General features: G+C 46.5%; 2 protein-coding genes across 6 annotated transcripts in view; both read left to right on the forward strand.

Annotated features, from left to right (window-relative positions):
- Window positions 1–5,738, forward strand: part of PNPLA2 (patatin like domain 2, triacylglycerol lipase) — a 31,296-nt gene extending 25,558 nt beyond the window's left edge. The window contains exon 9 of the mRNA XM_075047850.1: window positions 304–5,738. Within this exon, the coding sequence (XP_074903951.1) occupies window positions 304–568 (265 nt within the window). The 3' untranslated portion in view covers window positions 569–5,738. The remainder of the gene's footprint in view (window positions 1–303) is intronic.
- Window positions 5,739–6,510: 772 nt separating this feature from the next.
- CRACR2B (calcium release activated channel regulator 2B) overlaps window positions 6,511–25,665 on the forward strand; it is a 50,745-nt gene continuing 31,590 nt past the window's right edge. For 2 of the 5 annotated variants that reach the window (XR_012653135.1, XR_012653136.1), the window contains exon 1: window positions 6,574–6,875. Coding sequence is in view for 1 of the 5 variants with exons in the window: in XM_075047849.1 (XP_074903950.1) it covers window positions 6,673–6,875 (203 nt within the window). In the remaining 4 variants the exon portion in view is untranslated. Of the gene's footprint in view, window positions 6,876–7,162; window positions 7,458–11,413; window positions 11,448–25,665 lie in introns of those variants that run through there. The other 3 variants (XM_075047849.1, XM_075047847.1, XM_075047848.1) reach the window with 3 other exon arrangements.

Here is a 25,665-nt window from a genome sequence, read left to right on the forward strand (position 1 = left end):
TGGCTTGAGGCTGAGGCAAGACTGTATTGCTTGGATGAGGATAGGAAACTGTATTACAGTAGTAGGCAGAAGGTCCCAGCTGTGATTTGGATCCTAGTACAAGGGCATGATTCTTACCCACGAGAGCTCATGGTCTGAATAATCAAGAAATGTGAGGGGGGAAAACAGGCACACACAGAGACTTCTGACTAAGGTCATGCAGTCAGTGGTAGAGCAAAATAGCTCTATGGTTCTGGAGCTCTGGTCTTGTGACCTGCTCAAGTCTTCCCATGTGCTGATTCTTTGCATGTGTTTGCCTTTCAGGCTTTACTATCACCTGGAGCTTGGAGGGCCCCAGAGCCTGCCCATTTCTTCCACATCAGCCTGTGGTGAAGCACTGCCTATGTGGATGAGAAGCAACCGTTCCCTCTCTGATGTCATGATGAAGTGGGAGGAGTACCAGCGCCAGCTCATGCTGGGCTTACTCTGCATCAATGTGGACATGCAGGCGTCCCTCTTCCCTCGGGAAGGGTTTCAGATAAAGCTTCCACCTCTAGACTGTGCAAAAGAGTGCCTGCCACTCTTCTGAGCCTGCTGCCGTGAGGGGAAGGGTGGGTGGGAAGGGGAGCAGATGTAGGGTAGGACCAGTCTCATCTCTCAGCAGCAGGCTGCCCTGTGCTCCTGAACATGCTGCAAAGGGGATTTCCCTGGGATGGAGACTGGTGGAATTGACTGTAGCCATTTGTTGCCCACTGGGCCAGGGAGGGGGTCTCCGTGTTCGAAGACACACATGGACTGATACCTTGCTCTAGACCTGTGTTGAGGCCTGGCCATTGCCCATGTCCAGGCTGATGCTGACCCAGCTGGGCTCTCCCAAATAATGCACTTTGAATTGCTGTTGGCTTTTTACCACCAAATAATCAGGATGTAGATGATGCTCTCATGTTCATACAGCTTTTAGCTTCCTTTGCTTTTTAGAGCATTAGTCTTGTTTTTTTCTTAAATCATCTGATATTCCTTAGCTCTTTGTGCTACTGAAAGATGAAGTAACCTCTTGCCAAACCAGTTTTTCTCATGGCTTCCAAATCTCCTCTTGACTTCATTCTTTGCTGAAGCCATGTCCTTTCCTCTGTCCCTTAACTGCATCCCCACTGGAAGCTGGAGCTGGCCCTGCTGCAGACTGCACCGGGACTGCAGAAATGTAGAAAAGTTATGTATTTATCCTGATTCATGTTGTCACGGTCTCTCCCTTTTTTATTTTTGTCCTCCTGGCACTGCTGCAGCTTGAACTCTGAGTGTTAAGTAAGTCATTAAGCCTATTTAGAGAAGTAATTTAGACATATTTTTTTTTCCAGGGAAATGTGGAATTTGAGGCCCCATTCCTGTTGCTGTGAATGGAATTAGTGTGGGGTTGCCCTGGAAAATTGCCCTGGAAAAGCTCAGCCTGACTATCTCGGGATCAGCTTAGCAGCTGAAGCAATGTGAAGTGCTTGTAGGAAGGTGAGATTGTGCAGGGCATGTTATTTTGAGTGGCTTGTGGTGGAGTGTCCCAGCAAGTGCTGAGGAAGTGGCTGCCTCTGACAGGGCTTGGGCTTTGTGCCTTAAGGTACTGTCCAACTGAAGGAAATTCCAAGTGGGTGATACAGAAGGGATCTCCTGCCAAACTGGGGCTTGGCTCTGTCTTTTGCTCAAAGACTTTGGACGTTGAGGCTTTGGATTTAGACTTGTAGGTATACCAGCCTCACAGCTTGCTTGTCTCATGTTGTGGCTTACAGGTACAGCTCTGCAGCTGGCAATAGCAGGAACATCAGAAGTGGAAGTGAAGTTAGGAGTGGTGGTGCACATGCAGCCCATGTGGAACTGGCTACATTTGTCTTGTCCCTTAAAAGATCAGAGCTAGTGGGTCTGTAGCAGGGCAGGACTGTGCCTTGTAAGGTACTGCCTTGTCAGTGGTCTGGTTGTGACTTGCTGTTCAGAGGCATGAACTCTCTGTTCTTCACAGGGTGAAACATGGCTTCCTGCGGGAGTTGCATGCACTTAAGCTTAAGTCCTTGCGCTATGACACAAAACCAGCTCCTGGTATCTTTTTCTGCAGCGTGTCTAGCTGCATGAGGCATCTTCTACCTCTCCTAGCACAAACAGCATGCAACTGGCCAAAGCAAACATATGCTGTCTTTGCTGGGGAGCAGGACAGCTGCTGAAGCTGATTACATAGCCTATATAAGGAATAGTGATTTATAGTTGACTCTTTGGCACCTTTGATTTAGAAAGGGTAAATAACCCCAGAAGTTCTACTAGTAGCTGGAGAATGTAGTGAATCTGCCTGATCGCATCTGCATGAGCAGCGTAGGTGAGGTGGTGGGTGGTGTTTCCTACCAGTACAATTGTGCACTGGGCATGGGTTTGAGTGTTTGTGGTGGAGACTGTGATAAGCATCAGGACTTTCCTGTGGTGGCTGTTGCAAGCTGGGAGGCAATAGACTGGGTAGCTGTGGTGCTAACTGACTGTTGGGGAGACACCAGTGCAAATACGAACTTGTGACTTAAGAGTATCACCTATGTAACACAAGGGCCTGCATAGCTTATGAAGCAGGCCTGCACTTAATGCAGTCAGATTTAGTCTTAAGCTTCACACAGTTAAGGCAATTAGGGAACAGGGAAATCACTACAGGAAGAGAAAAAATTGGAGGATTCTGAAACCAGAATAGGAATATTGGATTATAAAACAAGTCAATCCTGTGATTGTCTAAAGCCTGCAGGAAAAGCTTACTGCTAGATGGATACAACTCTAATTGAAGTGAACCAGCAACAAGCTACTGTCAAGTAGTGGGAGCAGGATGAATTTGATGAAAATGGGAGTTGAGAAAAGGTGTTTATTTTCAGGTTTGGTGTGGGATTTCTTTTCTTCCGCTGCTTTGGGCAATCTTCTTTGGGGCAGTGGCATGTGCACAGCTGCTTAGTTTGCCAAATGGGTCTCTCTTGTCCCTAATGCACACAGAGCAATTGGCAAGAACATATAGGTATTTAATGGCAAGAAGTGAAGGCATTTCATCCAGAAGCAAAACATCTTTGAGGGGCAAAGCTGGATAAGGAAAATCTTGTGCTTAGAAGCTGCAGCCCTTTTGACTCTGCCTTGTTTGTGTTAATATATGGGTGGAGAAAATGATGCAACTATATTTTTTTTATCCCTTCTTCCTGGACTGTAAAACCACTGAGTGATTATGTAAACCACTAAACTATGAAACAAAATTCTCTTGGCAACAGAGTGCACTAAGAAATTGCAGCTTGGCACCCTTATCCCCTACATCTCCTCTGTTCTCCTTTTGCATCAGAACTGACTGGGCTGGTGCCACTGTCTTCCAGTGCTCTGATCCAGAAGGCTTGCTGGTTCTGGTCCACGCATTTCATGAGGCTAAATGCTGTGCCTGATAAAAGGCCTGAGTTTCATCTCATCTGTCTTTTAGTTTATTATATTAACCTCTCAAAGAGAAGCTTTTGTACACTTAAAACTGTAATCACAGACCAAAGCCTGGCTTTAAATATAAAGTTCTAACTCTTCAGGGAGGAAACTCCTCTTTTCCCTATGCTAATTTGCAGGGTATGAAGGGATACTGGGAAAGCACCACTCTGTATTAACCCTTTATTTGCCTGTGTTTATTCCCCAAGTGATGCAATGGCTGTTGTGTGATAGCTTGTTGGCTTTATAGATCTAAGCTCTGATGAAGAAACTGCAGATCTGTCAAAAACGCCTCAAACTACCCTTCTCTTCCTTAAGAGAAGTTTCATGCATTTGCTTGAAATTCTTGCTGCTCATTTATCACACTTCAATGGATGAAGAAAGCAGGGAAGATCATCTTGCCCTCTGCAGAAAAAAGGCTGTGGCTGCTTTTGAAAATAGCTTTTTGTTATGCAGTGCTGCCTTATTTAGATTAGACCCCAGTTTGAAATCCCTGGAAACCTTGTGATAGGCTCGGGATTGGATATGGAGGGATTTATTGTGATAGTCCTAACTGGAGTTCTTCAAGCCTTTGTTCTATGTGTACCTCATGGCATGTGTTATCTTCTGGGCAGCAGTTGCTGATTAATCTACACTTATCAAGTTCATAGGAACAAGGTAATAATCTGTAGCAGTCAGTCCCTTCTTCAGCAAAATGTGTGGCTGGGCAGCCCAGCGGGTAGTTGCCAGGGCCTGTCTGCTCTCCAGTACATGGTAGTTGAGAGGTCAGGTTCCTGGACCAAAAGTTCATCTTGCAGTTCATGTCCAACTGTCCTTGCACTCACTTGAACTCTGCAAGAGTCCCAACCCTTGCTGTTTCCACTGTTCCACATAAAGGGTCTGTGCATTCAGGAATCCACTTTTTTTCTCCTTCCTGTGATACTACTGCTGCTTTTAACAAGGGTAGTGGTGAACTTCTTGTGCATCTAACCAGCCCCTAACCTGTACAGCACTGTAGAGTTGTTTTACGTTGTGTGCAACAGTCTGTATCTATGGCATGCTCTGTAAGCCACAATTTGTGTGTGCTATTTTGGGTTTGGTTTGCTGCCTGCCCTACTGTTAATACTGTTGCAAGCTGATTTTCAAGGGGTAGGAGAAAATACTTCACTTCTGACCACGTAGAACCTAGGAATTGTTTTCTTGTGGCTTCTTGGAGGGATGTGTACCTGCAACACTCAGATCAGAGAATAAAAGAGAATCTGCTGTCTGCCAGCACTGGGTTGTCCCTAGTACTTGTTGTATATTCCCCAGAGGTTTTATCCATTTTAAAAAATGAATCTAGTAATTCACACTCTCCTCTGAGAGAAGAGCTCTCACTTTCACCAAAGTGGTTGTGGGAGAAATACCTGAAACTCCTTGTGCGTGTTTCCCTTAGGGGTCCATTTCTGCTAAACTCATGCTAGATGTGGCTGGTGGCAGGGCTGAGCATTGCCAAAGTCAGAGGGCCTTCCCAACAGTTTTCTCAAGCTTTGTTCCATCTTCCCCTTAAATCAATGAGAGAATGGACCACCTCACCTGGCTGCCACGTCAGCCAGTTCATTTGTGCCAAACATACCCTGTGCCTTTATGGTGGGTTCTGGCCTGCCTGCCCTCCATGTCCCTGTGGTGTCTGCCTTTCTGAATGTAGTGGTACTTGCTCCCCTTTCCTCTCCCTCCTTCCCCTTGCCTACCGGTGGGATGTCACTCTGTTTGCAATCTGCAGGCAGCTTTGCTAGGACAGTCTCTAACTGCATCTGTCTCACTGTGTGGATCCACATCAGTCGTCCTGCACAGGGAGGGGAAACCTCTAATTCCAAACAGAAGGCTTAGAAATTTAACTTTGAAATAAATACCTCTTTCTTCTGGGATTTTCTCTTGCTCTTGAAAACAGCATCTAAAGCAGCGCTTTGAGCTAAATGTGTCCTGGGACTCCACTGCTGTCACTGGGTTTGAGAAGACCCTTAAGCACACAACGCACGTGGAGATCCTGTGGAAATTGCTGATGTTGGAGCAGCAACTAGACCAGCAACAGCCTACGCAATTCATGTATTTACATGGCAATGTCACTAAGTAGTGTTCACAGTCACTTTAAAAGTTCAGTATTAAATTGTTAATGCTTTTTTTTTCTCATGTTTCTTTTTTTCTAATGTTTTGCTGAAGAAAATGTAACTATTTATTTTAACAGAAATATACCTTCTAATAAAAACTTTCTCAATATATTTACCTGGTTGCATTAGGTTGCTTGCCTTTCCGTTTAAAGGTTTATTAAATATTTTTTGAATGCACTGTATGATGTGGGTTTGTTTTGCTGGGCCCTATCCTGTTCAAAATCCTCTCAGGGTAAATGTGCATCAGCATGCAATGGATGGGGTATTGATTGACCTGGAGGTGAAAAATGGTGCATTTTGGCCCAGTTCTGACTTCCTCAAGCCAAAATGCCCCAAATACTACTAGCCTCTGTTTTGTTGGAGCTTTTGGCTAGACCCTCATTTCCAAGAGGAATTAAGCACCATCTTGTGGGAACTGCAGGCGCTTGGCACCTGTGAAAGAGTTAGGAAAAAGTTGTTCTAAAATTTGAAACTTCTCCAACTCAGGTGCGTCTCTTGGGGAAACTGACCCCTGTCTCTCTGCCTGTTTACCACTTGGTGAAATAGATGATGCTGGCTGCTGTGTACCAGTCTGTTTCAGTCAGATACCGAGGTCTGCCCTGGTTCATCTCCAGCTGGGGCGCATGGAAGCCAACAGCCCTTGGAGTCTGGGGTGCAAGCCTGCGGAGCCAGCTGTGCATTGCTCCCCTGGTATTGCCGGCTGGGCTGCGGAGCTGGGACCCCCAGGGACAGGGAAAATAACACCACATAGGTTGAGGTTTGTCACTGCAGGTGTCCGACAGATGCTGCAGGGCTTGGGCTTCCCCCCCCCCCCAGTCTTTTGGCAGCAGTAAACTGTAGAAAGATACTTTGTTATGTGCTATCACAGGACCAGCGCGAGTGCTGCGGTTACTATTACAGCATGCAGCTGATAAAGCAAGCTGCTTTTTCACCCCTAACGACAGCAAAAAAACCCAAACATCCCAACTCGGTGCCGTTAATCGCTGAGGCTGATTTTTCTTCCACAAATCAGCCTCGGCGCCGGGTGGTGCCTGCGGCTTCGCCGGGGGAGCGGCTGCGAGCGGGGCCGGGTGCGCAAGCCCCAGCCTGCCTGTTTCGCGTCCTTTGGGGGATGTTTGGGGCCGGGGAAGGGGGGGGCGGCCCCGCTCCCCGGCCCGGACGCCCGGCGGGTTTTCTCTCGCCCGCCCGCGGCCCCGCTCATTTCCGGGTCGGGGCCGCCTCCAGCGGTAACGGCGGCTCCGCTCGCCCGCGCCCTCGGGCAGGGCGGCCGCAGGTGCCCGCTCCGCTCCCCCCCCGCCCTTGTCGCCGGATCAGGTAAGCGGCGTGAGGGGCTCCCCGGGGCGGGTGGCGGCGGCGGCGGCAGCAGCGGGGCGGGCGGGCTGGGGGCGCGTTGTCGTTGGGGACCGGTCCCCTCACCGGGGCGGCTGCCCCCCCCGCCATTTTGTACGGCCGTTGGCGCTCGGGCAGGACCCCCTCGGGGGCCCGAGCCCGCGGCGGGGAGCCGGCGAGGACTCGGCAGGCGAGGTGTTGGGGAGCGGCTGCCCCAGCGAAGGGCCCCGGCCTCGTCGGCCTCCCCTGTCCTTCCTCTGCGGCTGTGGGGAGAGCGGAGCGGAGGACTGGGGGGCCTCCGTGTGCTGCGGGGGTCCTCGCCTGTCCAGAGCAACGTACCTGCCTCGTCCTCAGCTGCCGGTGGTCCCTTGCCGGTGAAGGACGGCTACGGAGGACCCACGTTCCTGTGCAAAGCCACCTTCTCTACCACACGCCGCTCCCGAGGCGTAGCTGGGCCGTGGCCACGGGATGGGGAGTGCAGCCCTGGCCGGGTCCGGGCTGGGGAGCTGCCATCCTGTCCACCTTCTCCCTTCCTCTGTTGCTCTGAAGTCTGCAGGCTCCTTTGAGGTGAGGTCCAGGGGCTTTGGTCTTGTGTGCTGGACCTGAATGGAGATCTTTTATTTTTCTCTTTTTTTTCCTCTAGCATCCTCTGTTCAGGGAATGTTCTTTCTTGCCACAAACTAGGTGCAGATGACACTGCACAGTGAAGATGCCACAGGTCCCTATGGCAGCTGCATTAGTGCTGCTTCTCCTTCTCTTTGGAAGGAAAAAATACCAGAGCTTTCCCTCTCCTAAGACTGCAGCGTCTTTAACATCCCATGCGCATGGGATGCACTTCAGTGAACTTGTGTGTTGAACCACAGGTCCTTCCTGTAGGACTTCCTGAAAACAGCCAAGGGGAAAAGAGGCTAGTGATCGCCAGCCTCAGACACAGGGAGATGGCTGTGCTCAGGAATATCCTGAGGAGGCAGGATAATCCAAACACAGCTTGCTTGTTTAGATGTGACCCGTTGAGTCCTTGCTTATTCTGATGGAGATGATGGCTGTTGTGCATGAAGGGGCTCTCAGAAAACTGGTAACTTCTTGCCTTGCCTTACCCAGGTTCAGGGGCAATTGCATCTTATTTTTCATGTTCTTGAGCTATATTTGTTTCTGAGGATCACATAAGCAGGTGTATACAGATGAATATATATATATACATCTCCTTAGGGCTACAGAAATGGCTTTTTTAGATCAAACAGATAATCAGTCTAGTCTGTCCTTTCACTGGCCAATTCAGGTGGTCCAGAGGAGGTTCTGAGAAACTGCAATGGGCTGGAATCCTCTCTGCCAGGTCATCCTGCCGCACGGAGACTGATGTGGCATAAAATTTTCGGATCCTTCATAAGAAGGTGTAAAATCTCTCCAAAGTTACCCTGCTGGGCAAACAATGTTGTTCTCATTCTCCAGAGCATCACTTTTCTCTTGGTCTCTAAGCTGGGTAGAATAAACTGTCTGACTGGAAAGTCTGCTTGGCTGTTTTGTCCATCAAATAGGAAAATTTCCTCCCCCACCCCAGTCTGATGCATCTAATGAATCAAGACCCTACCATCTACTGATCTGAAGATTGTATTGCAAAGGAGGACTGTCTTTAGCAGCACGCAGATAGTGCTGGGGATCTGCTGTTACTTGTGACTTTGCCAGGCAGCCTCAGAGAATAAACTAATGGGATGAGGACAGTTGGCAGCAACATGAATCATATGGGCACAGCTCCATGCACAATGTTCTTCATGGTCAGAGAGCTTTGCAGATATTGATCCTTATGTACAGTAAACTAGGTTTGGTTTCCATAGTATAGCCCATATGTTACTTGCTGTCTAAATCTTTTTGATTTGATAAGGCTACTCTGGGACCAAATCCTCCCACCTCTCCTCGCCTGCTTGCAGGAGCTTATCTCGAATTTAAAGAGTGACAAGAAACTTCAGCTGTAGCAACTGTGTCATCTTCCACTGAGCAGAGCAGCATCTTTCCTGTTCCTGCCAGATGCCTTTGCTTGCTGTCCATATAAAATCTGAGGTGGAAATACTTGGTTTACTTTGAACGTCTGAATCTTGAATGATCCCTTTTGTTGTTGCGTCAGAAGAGCAGAACTGCAACTGTCCCTTGTCACTGTGTATCCTTTGAGGTATGGATAGCCCAGCAGCTTGAAAGGGAGATGCTGTTAATGTTCTGATTACCCCTCTTAATGTTTTTCTAGCAGTGTTCTCTTCTTCCCATCCTGCATCCTAAAGCTTTAATTTCTTGGCTGATGCCAAGAAGGATTTCCCTATGCATGGGCCTAACTGCACATTTTGCTAAGCAAACCTGACCTCTGCAGCTGTGCAAGGAGCACTGGGCTGGATACACTAAGTATTCCCTGTGTGCTTTTGCTGTGGCAAGGTGCGCAATGTGCTCTTCTCAGGCCATATGTTCAAAAGTCTTGCCAGCCCTAGGCTTTTAAAAACCATGAGCCAGAGTTTAAAAAAAAAAAAAAAAGGTGCCATGGGATGACATAAGTTGGTGTTTTTTGTTTTTTTTTTTAAATGAGGTTCTTGATTTGCTTTTGCATGCTGATTTCTGATTGTCTTGGAGATCTCTGTGTGTCTGTATAAGCTGCCAGGAAAGCTTGGATCTTGTTATTACACTTGCCTGCAGGACCTAGGGCCCTCAAGTGGAATAACAAATATTGTGAGCTTTGGGAGAAAACGATGCCAAACCTCAGGTTAATAGCTGTTGTGGGTTGTGCATAGATTGTGGTACTGTGAACTTTCAAATGAAGTCTGGAGCCATGGTGGGTTTTCCTGTGCATCGTTCGGGTTGGAGTAACATACATGACTGGGAAGCCCTGTGGACTTTTTAACCAGGTGTTTTTCTCTTAACCATGTGTCACAAAGCACTAAAGCAGGAACAAACAGTCTCCTGTGCTCTTAGAGGCTGTGACTTTAATCATAGGTTTGTTTTGGAGGAAATAGGTATGGTACAATGCCCTGGAAGGGTACAGTGCTCTCATCTGGTTGCCATAACTGGAGGAAAATCTGTCAAGTAATGAGATTGAGAGCAAAGAGGCTTGTAACATCCCTGCTTTCTATCTAGTGAAGTGTCTGATTGCAGTTAATTTAGCAGAGATGTCATCTGAAGGAGAGGAGCTGTTGTCCCTGCTTCTGTAGGTTTAATCTCTGTGCTGGTACAAGACTTTGTATCACTTCTCTGCACCAGTTAATGGCCCCATCTATGTGGAAGGGACTGCCTGGTTCAGAAGGATGTTTGAGGATTACATACACCTGAAAGCCCCGTGGGAAGGTTTGTGTTGTTCTGAGGATGGTAGGAGACCTCTAAAAATGTGACTGGGAGCCATGAACCTCCTGACATCTGCTGTGGTGGTCCAGCGCTGTCTGGGCATGGGGCTGGCCCGAGCTTGTGATGCTGGTAAAATCCCAGCAGATGCAAAGATGTCACTGTTTACTGCAGATGATATGTCATGGGCTGAGGCAACCTGTGTTTTTGAAGAGGAGATGAGAGTATGAATAAGGGGAGAGCTCTTAAGACCTCTGCTACAGCTTTTTGAAAGAATTAGCCTTGAGCACATGTGCTGGATGAAGGCTAATGCAGTGAAAGCTTGAAAAATGTCAAGTCCATTTGTTGTAGCTGTGCAATCAAGGTAGCAGTATCTAGCTGTTTATTGCTTCCTATCTCAGGCTCTTCAAAAGAATAACAGGCAGGATATCTGCAGACCTTTGGAGTAGTAGGACTGGTAGCTGTGGTGTTAAAAATAAAATTGCAGAATGTCTGAAGAAGTCATTTAGGAAAGCAAACCTTTTGGGCAAAATGCAGCTATGTCTAGGCATAGCTAGGTGAGTCCAGCCTCTGGAAAAGGAGGGTTAGAAGCAGACCGTAGTCTGCCTCTAAGCCTTCGGCTGAGCGTAGTGGGAGCTTGAGAGAGGTGCAGGTGTGGGAAGGCACATTTAACACATAATACAGGAAAACTAGGTGGCCTTCACTGTTACAGTAGCTGAATACCTCTCCATCTCATTCAGCAAAACATCTCTAAGTAAGAGTAGTGCTTTTATCTGCCTCAGTTTCCCCTCTGTAAAATGAAGAGGAGGAAACCAAGCTCATCTCCAGCTGGGAATTTAAGCTGTAGGTGACCTGTAGGTTGACAGCATGATGGATGTTGAAGTCTTCTCTCCGGACAAATGGTCTGACTCCCTGTAAAATAAAATTGACTGGCTTATCTATTGGCAAGGACTAGTGTGGCTGTACTATGTCTAGGGAAGGTGAGCTGTATGCCTGTGCTAGCAGCAGGTGAAAGTGAGATGAGATGTATAAATATTGCTGAACCTTATTTTCCCCATAACTCTTGCTTGTGGACTAAATGCCCATTTTTTTGTGGGGTGGGACAGGCAGGCCAGCAGAGCCGTCCTGCTCTGGTGTGAATCGCTGCAGGCTGAAGCTCCTGGCTTCTGCCCAGCTCCCCTCCTTGGCAGGTGCAGAGCTGCTGAGCTTTGCCCAAGAAGGAAGATCAGCGTCATCATCACTTAGGTAAGTTAAAATGTCACCAAATCCATGTTACCCTTGGCAGGTGTGGCTAGATGCTGGCTGGGATTTGTGCAGCTCTGAGGAACAGCCAGGCATTGCAGCTGTGGGGAGGGTTGCAAAGCCTCTTTAAAATGTGGAGACTTGATGCTGGAGCCCAAAAGGCAAGGTGGATGCACCTCGAGGGATGGTAACAGCAAGGGTCTGAGGGGTGTAAGTGAAGGAACAGCCATCCAGTAACCCCGTGGGCAGAAGGACTTCTGCTGTGTGTCCCTGTGCCTATGTCCTGCTGTGGACTCTGGGGTTGATGTTGCTCCATTAGCAGCTCCATCAGCTCAGTGTCCTCTGAGCAGGGCTGTGCGGGTGCCCTGGTGTCTAGCAGGGCTGAGGACCTCTTCAGCAGCAGTGCTGCCAGAGCCTGTCTCTTCAGCTATAAGGTTTTTGAAGTTCAAAGATGTCTGTTGTCCTGAAATGTGCCCTTCCATCTGAGATCACGGGAACTAGGAAAAGAATTCAGATTTATTGGAGGGAAGAAGGACACAAGTGGATGTCCCCACAAATGTACGCGTTTCTTCCATTGCACGCTTTGCTCCTGTGCTTGAGAGCTGCCTTTGCTCTTCTTTACTCTCTTTGCCTCTTAAAGGAGTTGGCAAGATCTCTGCTCTACCTTTCCTTCCTCCCAGACATATAGCCAGAGAAGTAATCCTCTGCTCCAGCACAGATGCAAAACCCCCTTTGATTTAATGCATTTCCTATGGCACAAAAAGAGTCTTGCTTCCCATGCAAATCTGGTTGCTTAGTCAAAGCTGCTAAATGCAAATGGACCACTTGTAACTGTTGCTTCTGGGAAGAGTGGTGTGGCCTTTATGTAAAGCAAGAAGATAAGACTTCAGGAGCTCAGAGAGCAGAGCAATACGCAGATTTGCGCTGGAGAGAGGTCAGCATGGCTGTAGTTCATTCACAACCTGTTTACAGACTTGTGAGGTGGGTACTAGGCAGGGGGATATTTCAAGCTGTCAGTATCAAAGAAATGAGCATTTATAGAAATGGATTAACATTTACTAGTTATGGGTGGGTGGGGGTTGGTCGGTTATTCTCTCCTCTCTCTCCTTACCACCTCCCTGCTGCATCCATGTGCAGAATTGGCGCCGACTGTGATTTGGTGACTCAACCCGTTCTGATGCCTGGATCCCTTTCCTCTATTCAGGTTGGACAAATAATGTTCAGTCTGTAACCATGCTTGAGAGCTCTTGCTATTGCCCTAGATATGGGGAGCTGAAATGATGCTTAGATTGGCTTAATCCAATTTGATCCGAAAATCCACTTCTCTGAACAATAAATGTCACATGTGGGGGGTGGTATTCAACTGTCTTTACTAAATCAAAAACCTTTTTGGCATCGGTGTATGAAGCCCTTTTCTTTTCAACGTGTACCCCTAAATGCACAGGATGTGCAGTATGGTTGAATTAGCATTACTATGGGAACTGTAACTTTCTGTGTTTCCTGACCTTTATCCATGTAACACTAAGGATTCATTAATGTGGCTCCAAAATGCTATTTATTTTTTTGTGTTTGATAAGCTTTTTTGTTCTGGTCAATACTAAGAGAAGCTTTATAAAGGACCCCAGGAGGAGATTAGAGACAGGACACACTGCAAGGGAGCAGTTTGCTCCCTTTTTTGAGCTGTTCTAGCAGTGTCCCAGCTGAGACCATGGTTCAGTGTTAAGCATCACCTCTGCAGCAACAGTAAACAAAATGGTGAGTAAACTCTCCTGCTCAGAGGCAGGTACCTCACTTAGTATGGGTTTGCTTGGGGTTTTTTTGCCTCAGCTACACTGCTAGAGCCTGCCCTAAAGGATGTATGGTCCTGGGGCTGAGGCAAAGCTGAGCCTGTGAGGAGTGGATCATCCTAGTCTGAGAGGAGCAGAGTTACCCTCTGGCAGCACAGAGCCCTCCCAGATGGCTCAGGGGACCTTGCTGCCCCTGTAAAACCTGTATTAATGACAAATGTGATGGTTTGTAGTAATCTTCATGTCCATTTTTTAGTCTGGGTTTTGAAATAACCATCTTAAAATACATGGGGAAGGGCTTGCCTTTACCTTCGCTTTCTGCATGTCCCATCACTTCCTGCTGGGAGGATGGGGCTGTTTGGAATTCCTCTGGTGGGAGGTTGATGAGGTCTCTGCTGTTCAGATACCAGCTGGAGTCTTCTCAGTGGGAGTCAGTGGAACAGTGGTTTTTGCTCTCTGTAGAGGCTGGGCTTGCCCACTTGTGACTTGCATGGCAAAGGTTGTTTGCTGAGCAAATATTATCCTTGAAGGCTGACACAGAGGCATTTGGGACAGGGATGAACAAAGGGGACAAAACCATACCAGGTGAAGAGCCAGCCTGCCAAGGTCTCAACATGCTCTTTTTTTTCTTTGTCACCTTCCAAGAAATCCTGAGGCTTAACTAGTGGGAGCTGACACAGCTGAGGACAACTTCATGCTGCCTGGAGGCCCTGGAGCTGCCATTGAGTGACAAATCCCCATCAGTATCTCCCAACTGTCAGTGGGCAGGGGTGGCTTTGCTTCCTTTTAGTGGTGCTGTGGGATAGAGGGACACTTTGGTCAGTGGCAGGATAGAGGGTGGCATCTCTGGCTGCTTTAGTGAGAAAGTCTTGGGGTGTGCACCCCACCCCTGGGGTGTGTTTTATGGTGCTTTGGAAAGATGGTCCTTGCACTGTCATCTTATGCTTTGCCTTTTTTTTTTCCTAAGCTCTCTGTGCTTCTCTTCGTGAAACAGGTTGCCAGCTATGTAAAAGTGGAATTAAACTTGAGGCAGGATTCACAGGGGTAGTTTCCAGCCCTGCCCTTGTTGAAATTGGATGGGAGGTAGGCAGAGAGCTACCTACAAGCACAGCTATCGTTGCTCAGGGAAGGTAAGTTCAGCATGAATCATCTGCTTTCTTGCTACTTCTTCCCCTCTTGCCTAAGGCAGCTCAGAAACAAGCCCTTCTCCTTCATAGCTGTGCATGAGGCAGGATTACAAGGAATTTACCTTGGGAGCTTAATGGCAGGTTTTATAGTGCTGCTTTCTGAACCGATGGCTACTAGCCTATGTTGGAAAGGGGATGAGATGTGTAGGGAGCATTGCAAACCACACCTCCTAGCTTGGAGCTGCTCTGATACTCTATTTACAGTGGTGGTGTTCGTTCTCCGCCAGCTCTTTGCTGTGGAATATACTGCCGGTTCCAGGGAAGGGGAGTGATACTGTCCCACCACTCGAGGTATTTGGGGAGACCTGCAGAGAGAGAAAATGAGGTTGTGCAACAGGGTGGAGAGGAGGGAAGAAAGTCTGTCTTGTTTGGGCAAGGAATTATTTGAGAAGGAAGTCTGAATGAGCTTGCAAGTTGCTGTGTCTCAGCAGTTTCTCCCTAGGAACTTTCTGTTCCAACTTCCTGCTTTTGCTTTAAAGCAGCAGAGTAGAACTTGCTGAGTGCAGTGGCATTGTATATCACTGCAGAAAATGGCTGTTATTCCTGTGATGGGGGAAGGAAGATTTATTGATTGGTTTTAAGGAGCTGGAGGTGCTTAATTAATAGATGGTTAATACTTCAGTTTGGATCACCCAAAGTCTCCACGAGTGTTGGACTGAAGAAACTTGCTCTCAGTTCTGATGCGGTTCTGCAGGTTGCTTAACTAATTCTAGTGACTTGTTGATTTGGGAAACTGCTGATTTAGAATAATGGCTGCAATGGTTACATTTTCAAAAGTAAAGGGCAAAAAGTACATGCTTAGAATATGTGGGATTGTGATGTTTTCTTATGAAATGGATGTCTTGAGCTGGTTAGATTAAAAACTGAGGATTTTCTGCGGCATACTTTGTGAAGACTTAGAAATTTTTCTTTAAAAACATCTGTCAGGAAATTTCCACTCTCTCTCATAAGCATACCTAACACACACGCACCCTCCCCCACCCCACCCCATTTTCTGTAATCCTACATCAGTGTTACTGCTGTGGGCTTCTGACTCAGTGACAGCTTTTGTCAGAGGGGAATATTCCCCCTCCTCCAGTAATTTCACCTTTCCCAGAACAGTTGTAGAAGTTGAACAAAAGCACCTCTCAGACAGCATCTGCTTCTGAGTTTGCGTCAAATGCTGTTCCTTGCTTTCATTGCTCCTTGCACTAAGCTGTGCCTGGTATGCAGGGAACATGTGCCCTTCAGTTGCATGTGCTATCCTGCTTTGTGGAGGAGCAGTTCAGGGCTTGTGGCTGCTCAAAACTTTCTTTAGTTTTCTGTCTTGTAGAAATCTGAGACTTTTAGTATTTTGCTGTGATTGTCCCCCTGAATGAGAAAGGGAGAGGATATTTCTGATATCTTGTACGAGATCCTGGAATTCTTGGACATCAGACTGATCCTCTCTTCTTTCAGGAGAGGGAGTGGGAGTGTCGACTCCCTGGATCCAAGACTTGACCTGTGGCCCCCTCAGTGGTCTAACAGACAAGAGGTGTCTCTGCTCAGGGCATGGATTTCATCCTTTTCCAGTGCACAAATTACACTGGCATTTCAGGAAAGCTGTTTTGCATAGCATAGTCAACACCTCCTTAGCTCACAGGAAGGGATGAATCTTTACCTTTATACCCACTCTTATCTGGGTAGATCCTTAGATGAGAAGGTAACCAAGTGTCACACACCTGTGCATACGGACATTTTCATCTCTGTGAGGCAGAGAATGGGTTAACCGTCTTCTTGGAACTTGGCTTCACCTAGCTGCCTCAGCTCTGTTTGTTGTTTTAATAGCATTTGCAGAAAGGTCAAACTGTCCGTGGGTCCCATACCTCGCTCCTGGGCAAAACCAATGCAGCACCAGCCGTGAAGAGGCTTCTCCAGGGAGCTGTGGTGCCTAGAAATCCTCTCCATACTCATTCCTTGTTGTTAATCTGTGCAAACCATTTTTTTCCTTTAAGTGCATCTTGCAGATTCAGAGGAGCGAGGTAAAGCTTCTCCCCCTGGTCCCATTGCTAACATGCAGCCCAGAAAAGATTATAGGGCTGAGATCACTGTCCAGTTCTCAGGATACTGGAGGTGAATTTCCTGGAATGTGGAAAAGGTGCTCAACTGGAGAAGAAATCACTGTCTATCACATGTATTCAGTAAGCAGTGTGAGTGGGTGCTTTACCAAAAAGAAGTTTCTCCCTCGAAAGGGGATTGAGTGGTCTGATATTCTGGTTTGATATTTTATCTGTGTGTGTGTGTGTGTGGTGGGGGAGCTATTTGAGGACAACATAAGGCTATGAATTTTTGTTTGTATGAGGCTGATTTCAAGGTCAAGGATCTTGATCAACAAAGATAAGGCTCTTGCCCTCTTCTGTGAGCTTACACCTGCAGTACTTCAGGTGAGATGGGATTGTCACAGGATTTTTAGCCTTTGCACAAAGAGGACACTGAAGCGGCTGAGGAAAACTTGCAGCTGGCCAGGAGGGGCTTGAGCTCAGGACAGTGGGTGGCTGTTGGGAAATTTAATGAAGTGACAGAATAAGATTGGGAGCCAAATAGAGGCATCAGTCAACACCGTTCTCGCTCAGCATCCCGAGGCTGGGTGGCAGAAAGAGCATGCGCCATGAAGCTAATACCAGTTGTTTCTCTCTCTTACAACAAAGGTAAGAACTAGTGAAAAGATGCCTAGAGAGGGTGACTGACTTAAACAGTGACTCTGCTGGATGAGTGTGCATAGGTAGCAGCAGCCCAGGAGGGTTTCTGCTGAGGTCAGACAAGGTGCGTGGCTGTCAGAGATGCAGATTCATGTTGGAAAGGAAAATCTTTGTTCTTGTATTACATAGACAGCTAGAATCTGAGGACTCAAAGGGAGGTCCAAGTTGAGTTCAGCACCCAAGTTATGGGTCTGATAGCAGTGATAGTTGTGGGGAGAAGCCTGACCTTTGGCTGTTGGAGTATCAAGTCCAGTTCATAGGGCTGTCCTTGGTGAAAATGCAGCAAATGCTGTGGTCCTTTTGGTGGAAGACTCTGTGTACTTGGAGGGTGGTTCCTGCTGATGAGAAAACAGCCTCTATTCATGCTGAGGAATGGCCAGGCTGAACCAGCACTGTGTCTCCAACAGCAGCGAATGGCAGATACCCTTGTCTTCCCAGCATAAATGTGTAACAATACTTCCCTAGTACACTCTTTTGGCTGTTTGTGGTTCAGAAAATGTTCACCAAAACAGGTATTTCGTGTGATAGTACTTTATGGACAAACTCAGGGAAGAAAAAAACGGCCACTTCTGCAGCCCATGAACACCTGTGACATCCTCAGCATCCTGTGTCAGCGAGTCCCATGCTTTAATGGTTTGCGGAGAAGTGCTTCCTCCTGTTTGACTTGCAACTGCCACCACCCAGTTTTATCTGAGGCTCCTGGATTCTTTTCTTAAAGAAGACAGTGACTGGGGACAGTTCACCATCTCTGCCATTCAGGAATTGGTTACACAGGCAACTCCACAAAAACCAAATTTCTGCATTTCAAGCTTTGTGCATCCATTAGAACCTTTTATCCACTTATTCAACAAAAGGCTGTTTCTGCATAATATAATTTTGCCCTTGAAGTACTTTGAGGACACTGACGGCATGTGTCTAGCTGTCCATGAGCACAGCACTAAGGTGTGCCTCCTTTCAGCCTGAATTTTCTCTGCAGGACACCAAATGTGATTGCATTCCCAGGGGCTGAGAAAGAACCTCGTGTACCAGTGCCTCTGCTGCTCTCAGGGTGTGAAAGGAGTCTCCGCTGCAGCATTTCTGCTGATGTGTTCTTGGTGAGCTGCAGCAGCCAAGGTGGTGCTTGTCACGTGTTGAGTTTTCCTGGATGACATCTTTGCTGTTCAGTAACTAGTGGCATGAGCCCAGCAGAAGCACGCTGACTTCTGATGGTTGTTGTCTGTGGTACAACCTGCTCTGCACACAAGTGCTCCCTTTACTAAAGTGGCAGTAAAGGCAAGAGGAAATTGCCAGTAATGTTCAATTAAACAAGCTGAGGAGCTGCCCTGGATTTATGTAATTTCCTGTAAAGACTATTTGAAGAGCTTTAAATGCCAGTTCAGGTCTGGAGCTTGTCTTCCTTATGGGGCATTCCTGCCTGCTGCACCAGCCATTGGAAAAGAGGAGTAGAATAGAGCAGGGATCTCCCTTGCCTGGGCTCCCAGTGCTCAGTTTTTAATTTGAATCAAAAATGATCCAGCATGTCTGATGTCAAATGCTAAGTACTCTGTCTTCTTGCTTCGTTTTCCCACATCTGGGCTGGCAAAGAAAGTTTGTTTGCCTCCTGTCTACCTGCCTGGCCTGTAGGTATCACCAGCAGAGCAGAGCACACACTCTGCAGTCAACATGCTTGGTGTTACATAGGTGTAATCTACCTACTGATTGCTGAACTCAAAGCAGCATCTACCTCCAACTTCACAACGCTGTTAGCGGTGTTCAGCTAATGTGAATAAAGGCTGTATTATCTCTTCACAGCTAAAATAATCTATCTTTCTCAGTTATATTCTTGAGCTGATTGTCCTCTAACAACCGTGTATTTGTGGTAGAATATTAACAGCAGTGGCATCAGTGGGAAACTTGCTACTGCTCAGAGCCTTTTCTACTTGACTAAGTGAATGATGTTTACCTACTGTTGGGTAACCATGTCCTTTGTGGATGTGCAGCATGATCTCCAGCCTGTGAAAATACAATGAATTCTTCTTCTTGAAGCCAAAGGGCTGGTTTTTCCATTCCCCTGCTGCTGTGGTATGTAAGATGAATCCTTATGTTGCATTGTATGAGATGTTGCAATGTTTTGTTCTGTCTCTTTAAAAAAAAAGTTTCAGGAAACCTGTAAGCCTTTATAAAGTAAAGGAATTTGTAAAAATTAGTTGTTTTTAAACTAGCTATTGCTATTTGTCATGTCTTATTGCAGGCATGCTCTTTATTTTCTGAAAAATCAGCTGTGTGCTAGTTATATTGACAGATCCAAGACCATTAGGTGTTTATGGAAAAAATGTGGTTTGGATTTTGGTTTTAATTGCTGAGAATTAACTCTTGGCCCAAATATTGTTAGAGGAAAAACTGATGCTTTCTCTCTCCACTCCCCAAGCAAAACAACCCAACAAAGCCAAAAGCCCGATTAGTAGGAGCAGTTCCAGTGCAAACACGCGCCCTCAATGTTTGCAGTGCCAACGCTGTGACACTGTGCCAGTGTGAGAGAGCTGCAAAGTGTCACTGGCTTGCGATAGGCATGGCTGGGGAGCGGTGTGTGGGTGTGATTTATGGCAATTTCTGGGGGAAATAATATTGTTTTGGTATGTTGTGGATACCTATCTGTGTTGAAGACTTATTATATTGATGGTTCTTGGCACGTGTTGTGCTGTTGAGTCATGAAGCATCAGTGAGTGCAGTTTTAAGAAGTTTATTTGTTCACCTCTTGAAATAAAAAAAGAGAACTTACTTGCAGATAGTTGCTTGCGGATAGGAGCATAGAGCCTGCATCAAACAAGTTTCTCTGTGGCCAGTTTGTTTAGCAAAGATCAAGAAGTTGGTATGCTAAGTCATAAAGAAGTGTTCCTGTTTGATGAACTTTGGTGAGGGAAATGGTAAATTGCAGCAGAGCAACTTTTTTAAGATGCTATTCAGAATGATGGAGCTCCTTCCAGGTCTTTGTTTCTATGATACACCTCTGTATCGTACTGGCATATCCCATGATGAAGTCATCCATCGATATTGCAGCATGGGTTAGCTCAGGGCTATGGAGCTGGGCTAATCTCCTGCTGAGTAAACAACACAAAGGTTCCTGGATTCCTTCCTGTTTCCTTAAAGGGATACAATCAAGTCCAGGCAATTAAAAGAGAGAGTGAGTAAGTGAAGTGTAGCTCTAGATATTACACCTGATTTCAGGCTCTCTGCCCAGGGTGTGTATAGGTTTCTTACATTTTTTTAAAGAAAAAACTCTCACAAAACAATTGATGTTTTTCTAATTTTTCAGTGTATTTCTTTTCCTGCCATTCCCTTTGGGAAGGGAGAACCCAACAACCACCCAAACAAATTCCAAACAATGGAAACAGATTTCCTAGAGAAGGAAAGAGCAAAATTAATTTTGAACAAAGTACACTGAGAAATAACTCTTTTCTTTCTGCTCTCCTCCCAGCCTTTTCAGGCAACATGGCAGAGCCTTTTAAAACAATTTCCACCAAATGGGTGCCTGGTTCCTTTGAGCAACTTCTGGAAATTCAGCCTGTGTGGAAGCCAGTTTGACATGGAGGTCAGCGTCATTCACTGGCAAGACCTCTGCTCTACCTTCACCTGGTCAGATTTGTATGGCTGTAATTTTGTCAATGTGTTTAGAATACACGCTTTTTGCATGCAGCTAGGATAATAATTGTAAATATGTGTATTTGATCACTGAATCTCACAGTACTATCAAATCTGGGATGTGTAGATGTAGACTGTGTCCTACTAAGAGCACTTTTTGTAGTAATTATTGGCTTTCAAAACATTGGGAGGGAAAGGAAGGTAGAACAAACAGAGGAAGTGGCATATGTTTGATATAAAAGGGTATAAGGAACTGCGGAGCTTTTATTGCCCTCTTCTTTTAATACATACCTGTTATTCAGCTGCTCCTGAGTGATGCTCCCATTCCATGACCAAGCAACAAATGCTTTGTACTACTGTATCTTGGTGTGCTTTTGCTGTGCATCTGTAATTTGCTGAAGCAACAGGCTTCTGCTGCAGAGATCCCTTACCCCAGCCTTTCATCTCCTTCTCTTTGTGTAATGTTTTCTCATGCAGGGGATCAAACCTGTCTTATCCAGCATATGCGTCAAGAGCGTGATCGATGCACGCCTAAACACCCAGTGAATTCCTTCCTTTAAAGTTGTAAGACTTTTTCTGCACCAGGAGTAGAAAGGGAAGGTTGTGTATTCTTCTGATCTGTTTAAATAAATGGCTTAAATATTTAGTTTTAGTATGGGGGTGGTTTTGTTGTTTCTAACAATATTGTCTTAGGCAGAGATACAGGAGGATGTCTTTTGAGAAACTTCCCAGCAATTATCTGAGCACTTTAGTTTGTGGTGCACCTTGGACACCTACCTGTAATGATTCTTCTTTAATATTTCCTTCCATCACCATGTCACCAAAAATTCAGTGGTACAGGAAAGCAAAAACCTGCCTTCCCTTATAGCTCTACAGGATCCAAACACTGGACTTGCTCTGTAATCCTGGGTAAGCCACTTAGCCAGTTGTGCTTATTTTTTTCCTCCTTCATTAACTATCTTGCATTGGGGCAGGACTGCTAGGACTGCTGTGTATTCAGTGTGCGTACAATGCCCTGCAGTGACTGGGGTCATCTAAGGACCAGCTGTGGAAAATTTGGCTGCACTCCCCACTCTCCTTTCCTCCTTGTCATCAGGCTGTGGAAAAAAAAAAAAAAAAGTTGTCATGTGCACATGGTGGTCATGGTCACATAGATAAGGGCTTGGCTGCTGATAGCATTTTAGCCATGACTTTTCTTTACCTCTTTAACACTGCTTACTGCTACAAGAAGAAGCTTTCAGAGACAATAAAGTGGAAACCATGACCCTGTAACGCTACCTTGAAAGTAGTATGTCCCCTTTCCAGGAAAAGCACCTTGGGTCTGTTCTGTTTGTTGAAATTTGCAGTTTCTTCAAGTTCTATGTTCAAGGTTTTCATTCTTCAGCTTTGAGGCTTTGAAACTATTTTGATGCCTGAGTTTCACATGTAATTATCAGTCTCCAGGAACTGAGTCTTAAAATAAAGTGCCAGCTGTCACAAGCATCAGAACCAAATTGGAAGAGCTGACAATCTATAAGCATAGGCAGGTGACGTGACTTACCCAGGGCCATATGGCAAGCTGAGTCAGGATTAAAATGCAGGTCTTATGACTTCCCCAAAGAATGCCATGCCCATGGGATCCAGCTGACTTTATGGCACAGCTTTGCACAGGACAAACTGCAGTTTATGGCTCACGTGGTTAAAATACGCATTTAAGACTGGCCTGAGTTACCTCTGTGTAGAAGTACAAGACCTTGTGTTAGCTGTCATTACTGGCAGTCAAATCTCCTGTTCTATGCTGTGTCTGAGAAGATCTGTGTTTGCTTTCCAGGCTCTGGGAAAGTTGTCTTGCAGGAGCAGGTGAACTTTTGTTTGCTGGGCCCCAGCACACACTGTGGCAGGAGATATCTGGTGTAATCCACAGATCCTGAGACTGGCTGTCCTGGTTTCAGCTGGGATAGAGTTGTCTTCCTAATAGCTGGTATGGTGCTATGTTTTGAGTTAGTATGCGAAGAATGTTGATAACACTGATGTTTTCAGTTGTTGCTCAGTAGTGTTTAGTCTAAAGTCAAGGATTTTTCAGTTTCTCATGCCCAGCCAGTAAGGGCACAGGACAGAGCCAGGGCACCTGACCCGAAGTGGCCAACGGGGTATTCCATACCATGGGACGCCACATCTAGTATAGGAACTGGGGGAGTGGTGGTGGGGGATCAAGGCTCGGAGACTAACTGGGTGTCGATTGGCAGGTGGTGAGCAATTGCACCGCACATCATTTGTACATTGCAATCCTTTTATTATTGCTGCTGTCATTTTATTAGTGTTATCATTATCATTCTTAGTTTCTTCTTTTCAGTTCTATTAAAACGTTCTTATCTCAACCCATGAGTTTTACTTCTTTTCCTGATTTTCTCCCCCATCCCACTGGGGGGGGGGGGGGGGGAAGTGAGTGAGCAGCTGCGTGGTGCTTAGTTGCTGGCTGGGGTTAAACCATGACACTGGCTTTCTCTTGAGCTCTGTATCAGGTTGTTCAGATGTTGGACACTGCCCAAATCTGGACTGTGCAATATCAGAGCTGACCTTGAGCATAGGCAGCCAGACTCCTGGGGTGGGGGAAGAAGGGGCTGCAGAAGAACATTACACACCAAGGCTGGCCGGGGCAATTGGAGCCCACTGGTGCCCCTGTGTCCCTGGCACTTCCATCTTGCTGGTAGATCTCCCAGGCCCTGGGAGAGGGGTTTTTGGTCTTTGCCATGGTTCCCAGATGTGAAGGTGGCAGGAAACACTTGTTTGAGCTGAAGCTGGGACTCCATCTCTTGTGGAACGGGTGCTGGTCAAACTGTGTACCCAGAGAACTGGAATAGTCCCGAGAAGCTTTGTCAGCACCCACAGATTGCAGCAGGCACCCCGTTTCTATCAGCATGTTCATGTGAACAGTGAATGTTTTCATACAGATTCAAAGGGAGGCTGGTCAAGTGTCTTGGAAGATGAGGGAGGAACCATGTGGTTCAGGAATTGCCCTAGGCTGACAGTGGCTAGAAGCTGGCAGATCTCTTCAGCGAAGCCTTCTCTGTGCTTGCCCTGCTGTTACTCTTCCCTCACAGGCCGTTCATGGCCATTGTTGAGGGTAAGATGCTGGGCTAGATGAATTCTGCCATGACCCGCTATGGATGTTCTTATGATGGAAATCAACAGCCCAAGAAACAGAGATTGTCCTGACTCCAGGCTAGGTGTGCAAATTAATTCTTAACTGGTGCTGACTCAATGACTAGCTTCTCCTGCCAGAAGAGACCTGGAAAAATTACTCTTGTCAGGAAGTTTTGGTAACAACCCCAAGCTTTGTCACTGGAGGTGGCTTAGCTACGTCTTGCTGAGAGAACCTGGCAGGTTTGCCTGACCAAAAGTATTAGGTGCCCATACCTATCTCTGCCTTCTCCACTTGTGTCAGGCAAGCATGGCCCTTCCCAAGTTAATCTTTCTGCACCCAAGCCAGCTCTGCTGGCCTCAACTTTTGGGTATCAGTCCACAGTTCTAGTGCTCTAGTGACCTCAGCCTCATTCAAAGTTGTCCTTCAGTGATGTTCTGCATCTTGCTGATGAAGCTGCTTCCCCAGTAGTTTGCAGTGATGATCTGTAACTGGGGAAGTTATGACAGCACTTGTTCGACTGAGATCAGCTTTGTGCCTCAACTGCATTTATACTATGCAGTGCTCTTACAAACGGGGATGGAGGCTAAGAGCTTCTCAGTCAAAGGCCTCTAGGAGAGAAGTCCATGAGACCTGCTGGGGCTCTCTTATTTGCCACTTTGTTCCTCTACAAATGCTCTCTCGTCATTGAGAGAGCCACATCTAGCTTGAAGCAGCTTGAACAAGAGACTCTGTGCTCCAAACACTGAATTGATGGGCTTGATCTTTTGCATGTGAGTGAAATCCTTTCACAGTCTTGTCCATGTCAGGTCCCAGCTCTTCTCATTAAGAGGGTTTTAGCTCAGCCAGTGTTTGGGAGCTACAGTACAGCTGGGCTTTTGATAAAATGAGGACATGCTAGAAGTAGGGATGTAATGGGTCCGATTTCAGCTTGCAAATGTGTCTCAGAGACAGAACAGAACATCCTCCTCATAGAACCTTTTGTTTGCTGCAGCAGAGCTGATAAGATGTCTGTATGGGCTGCTCAGGTTTTGAAATCGAAATGATGAAGCTGATAATAAGTAAGCAAGTTCTTTACTGCTGGGGACCTCGGTGTCTCTTAGGCAGCTAGAGGGATGTTTCAGAAAACGTATTTCTTATTTGTGCTTTTTCTTATTCTGGCTGTTTTCTGCAATTCTGTCGTGGCTCTTGCTTTGAACTGTTCTGTTTCCTCCACTGCTGCCGCCTATGCTCACCTTCTGGTACAGGGTGCTGCTTGTGCTGAGACTGTGTCTTTGCGGAAGGAACGGGTCTGGCAAAAAGCTTCAGCAAGGTGGCCTGTAGCAGCCAATAATTATCATTCATTCATCAGTGTGGCTATGTGATTCCTCACTGTAATCACCTATGCAGCATAGGATATTTGGGTCTTTCTTCTTTTCTTCCAAGGCCAGATTTGCAACTTTTACTTGAATGTGAAAAGTAAGCTGGAGTTCTTTCCGACTTCTTTATCTTAACATGTACAGACTTGCCGTCAGAAGCAAGCTGACTGTCCAGCTAATGGAGAGAATCAAGCTTTAGTCTCCAAATTTTGCTGTGTTGGCTCCATAACACACAAAAAAAAAAGGCTTGGTAGGAGGGTTTATTTGAAAAAGAGCAAGAGAGAAAGACACGCCTTGCCTTCTCGCTTTTCATGCTTTTTTCCCTCCTTTCCTCTGCAGTATTCCCAAAAGCTTGGGTCCAGCTCTGTGTCCATTGCTTGCCAGGGGTGTCTACTTGACTAGAAATGTATAATAGTACCCATTTATAGGTAGT

The sequence above is a fragment of the Buteo buteo genome, chromosome 16 (assembly GCF_964188355.1).
Source record: "Buteo buteo chromosome 16, bButBut1.hap1.1, whole genome shotgun sequence".
In the NCBI taxonomy this organism is placed as follows: domain Eukaryota; kingdom Metazoa; phylum Chordata; class Aves; order Accipitriformes; family Accipitridae; genus Buteo; species Buteo buteo.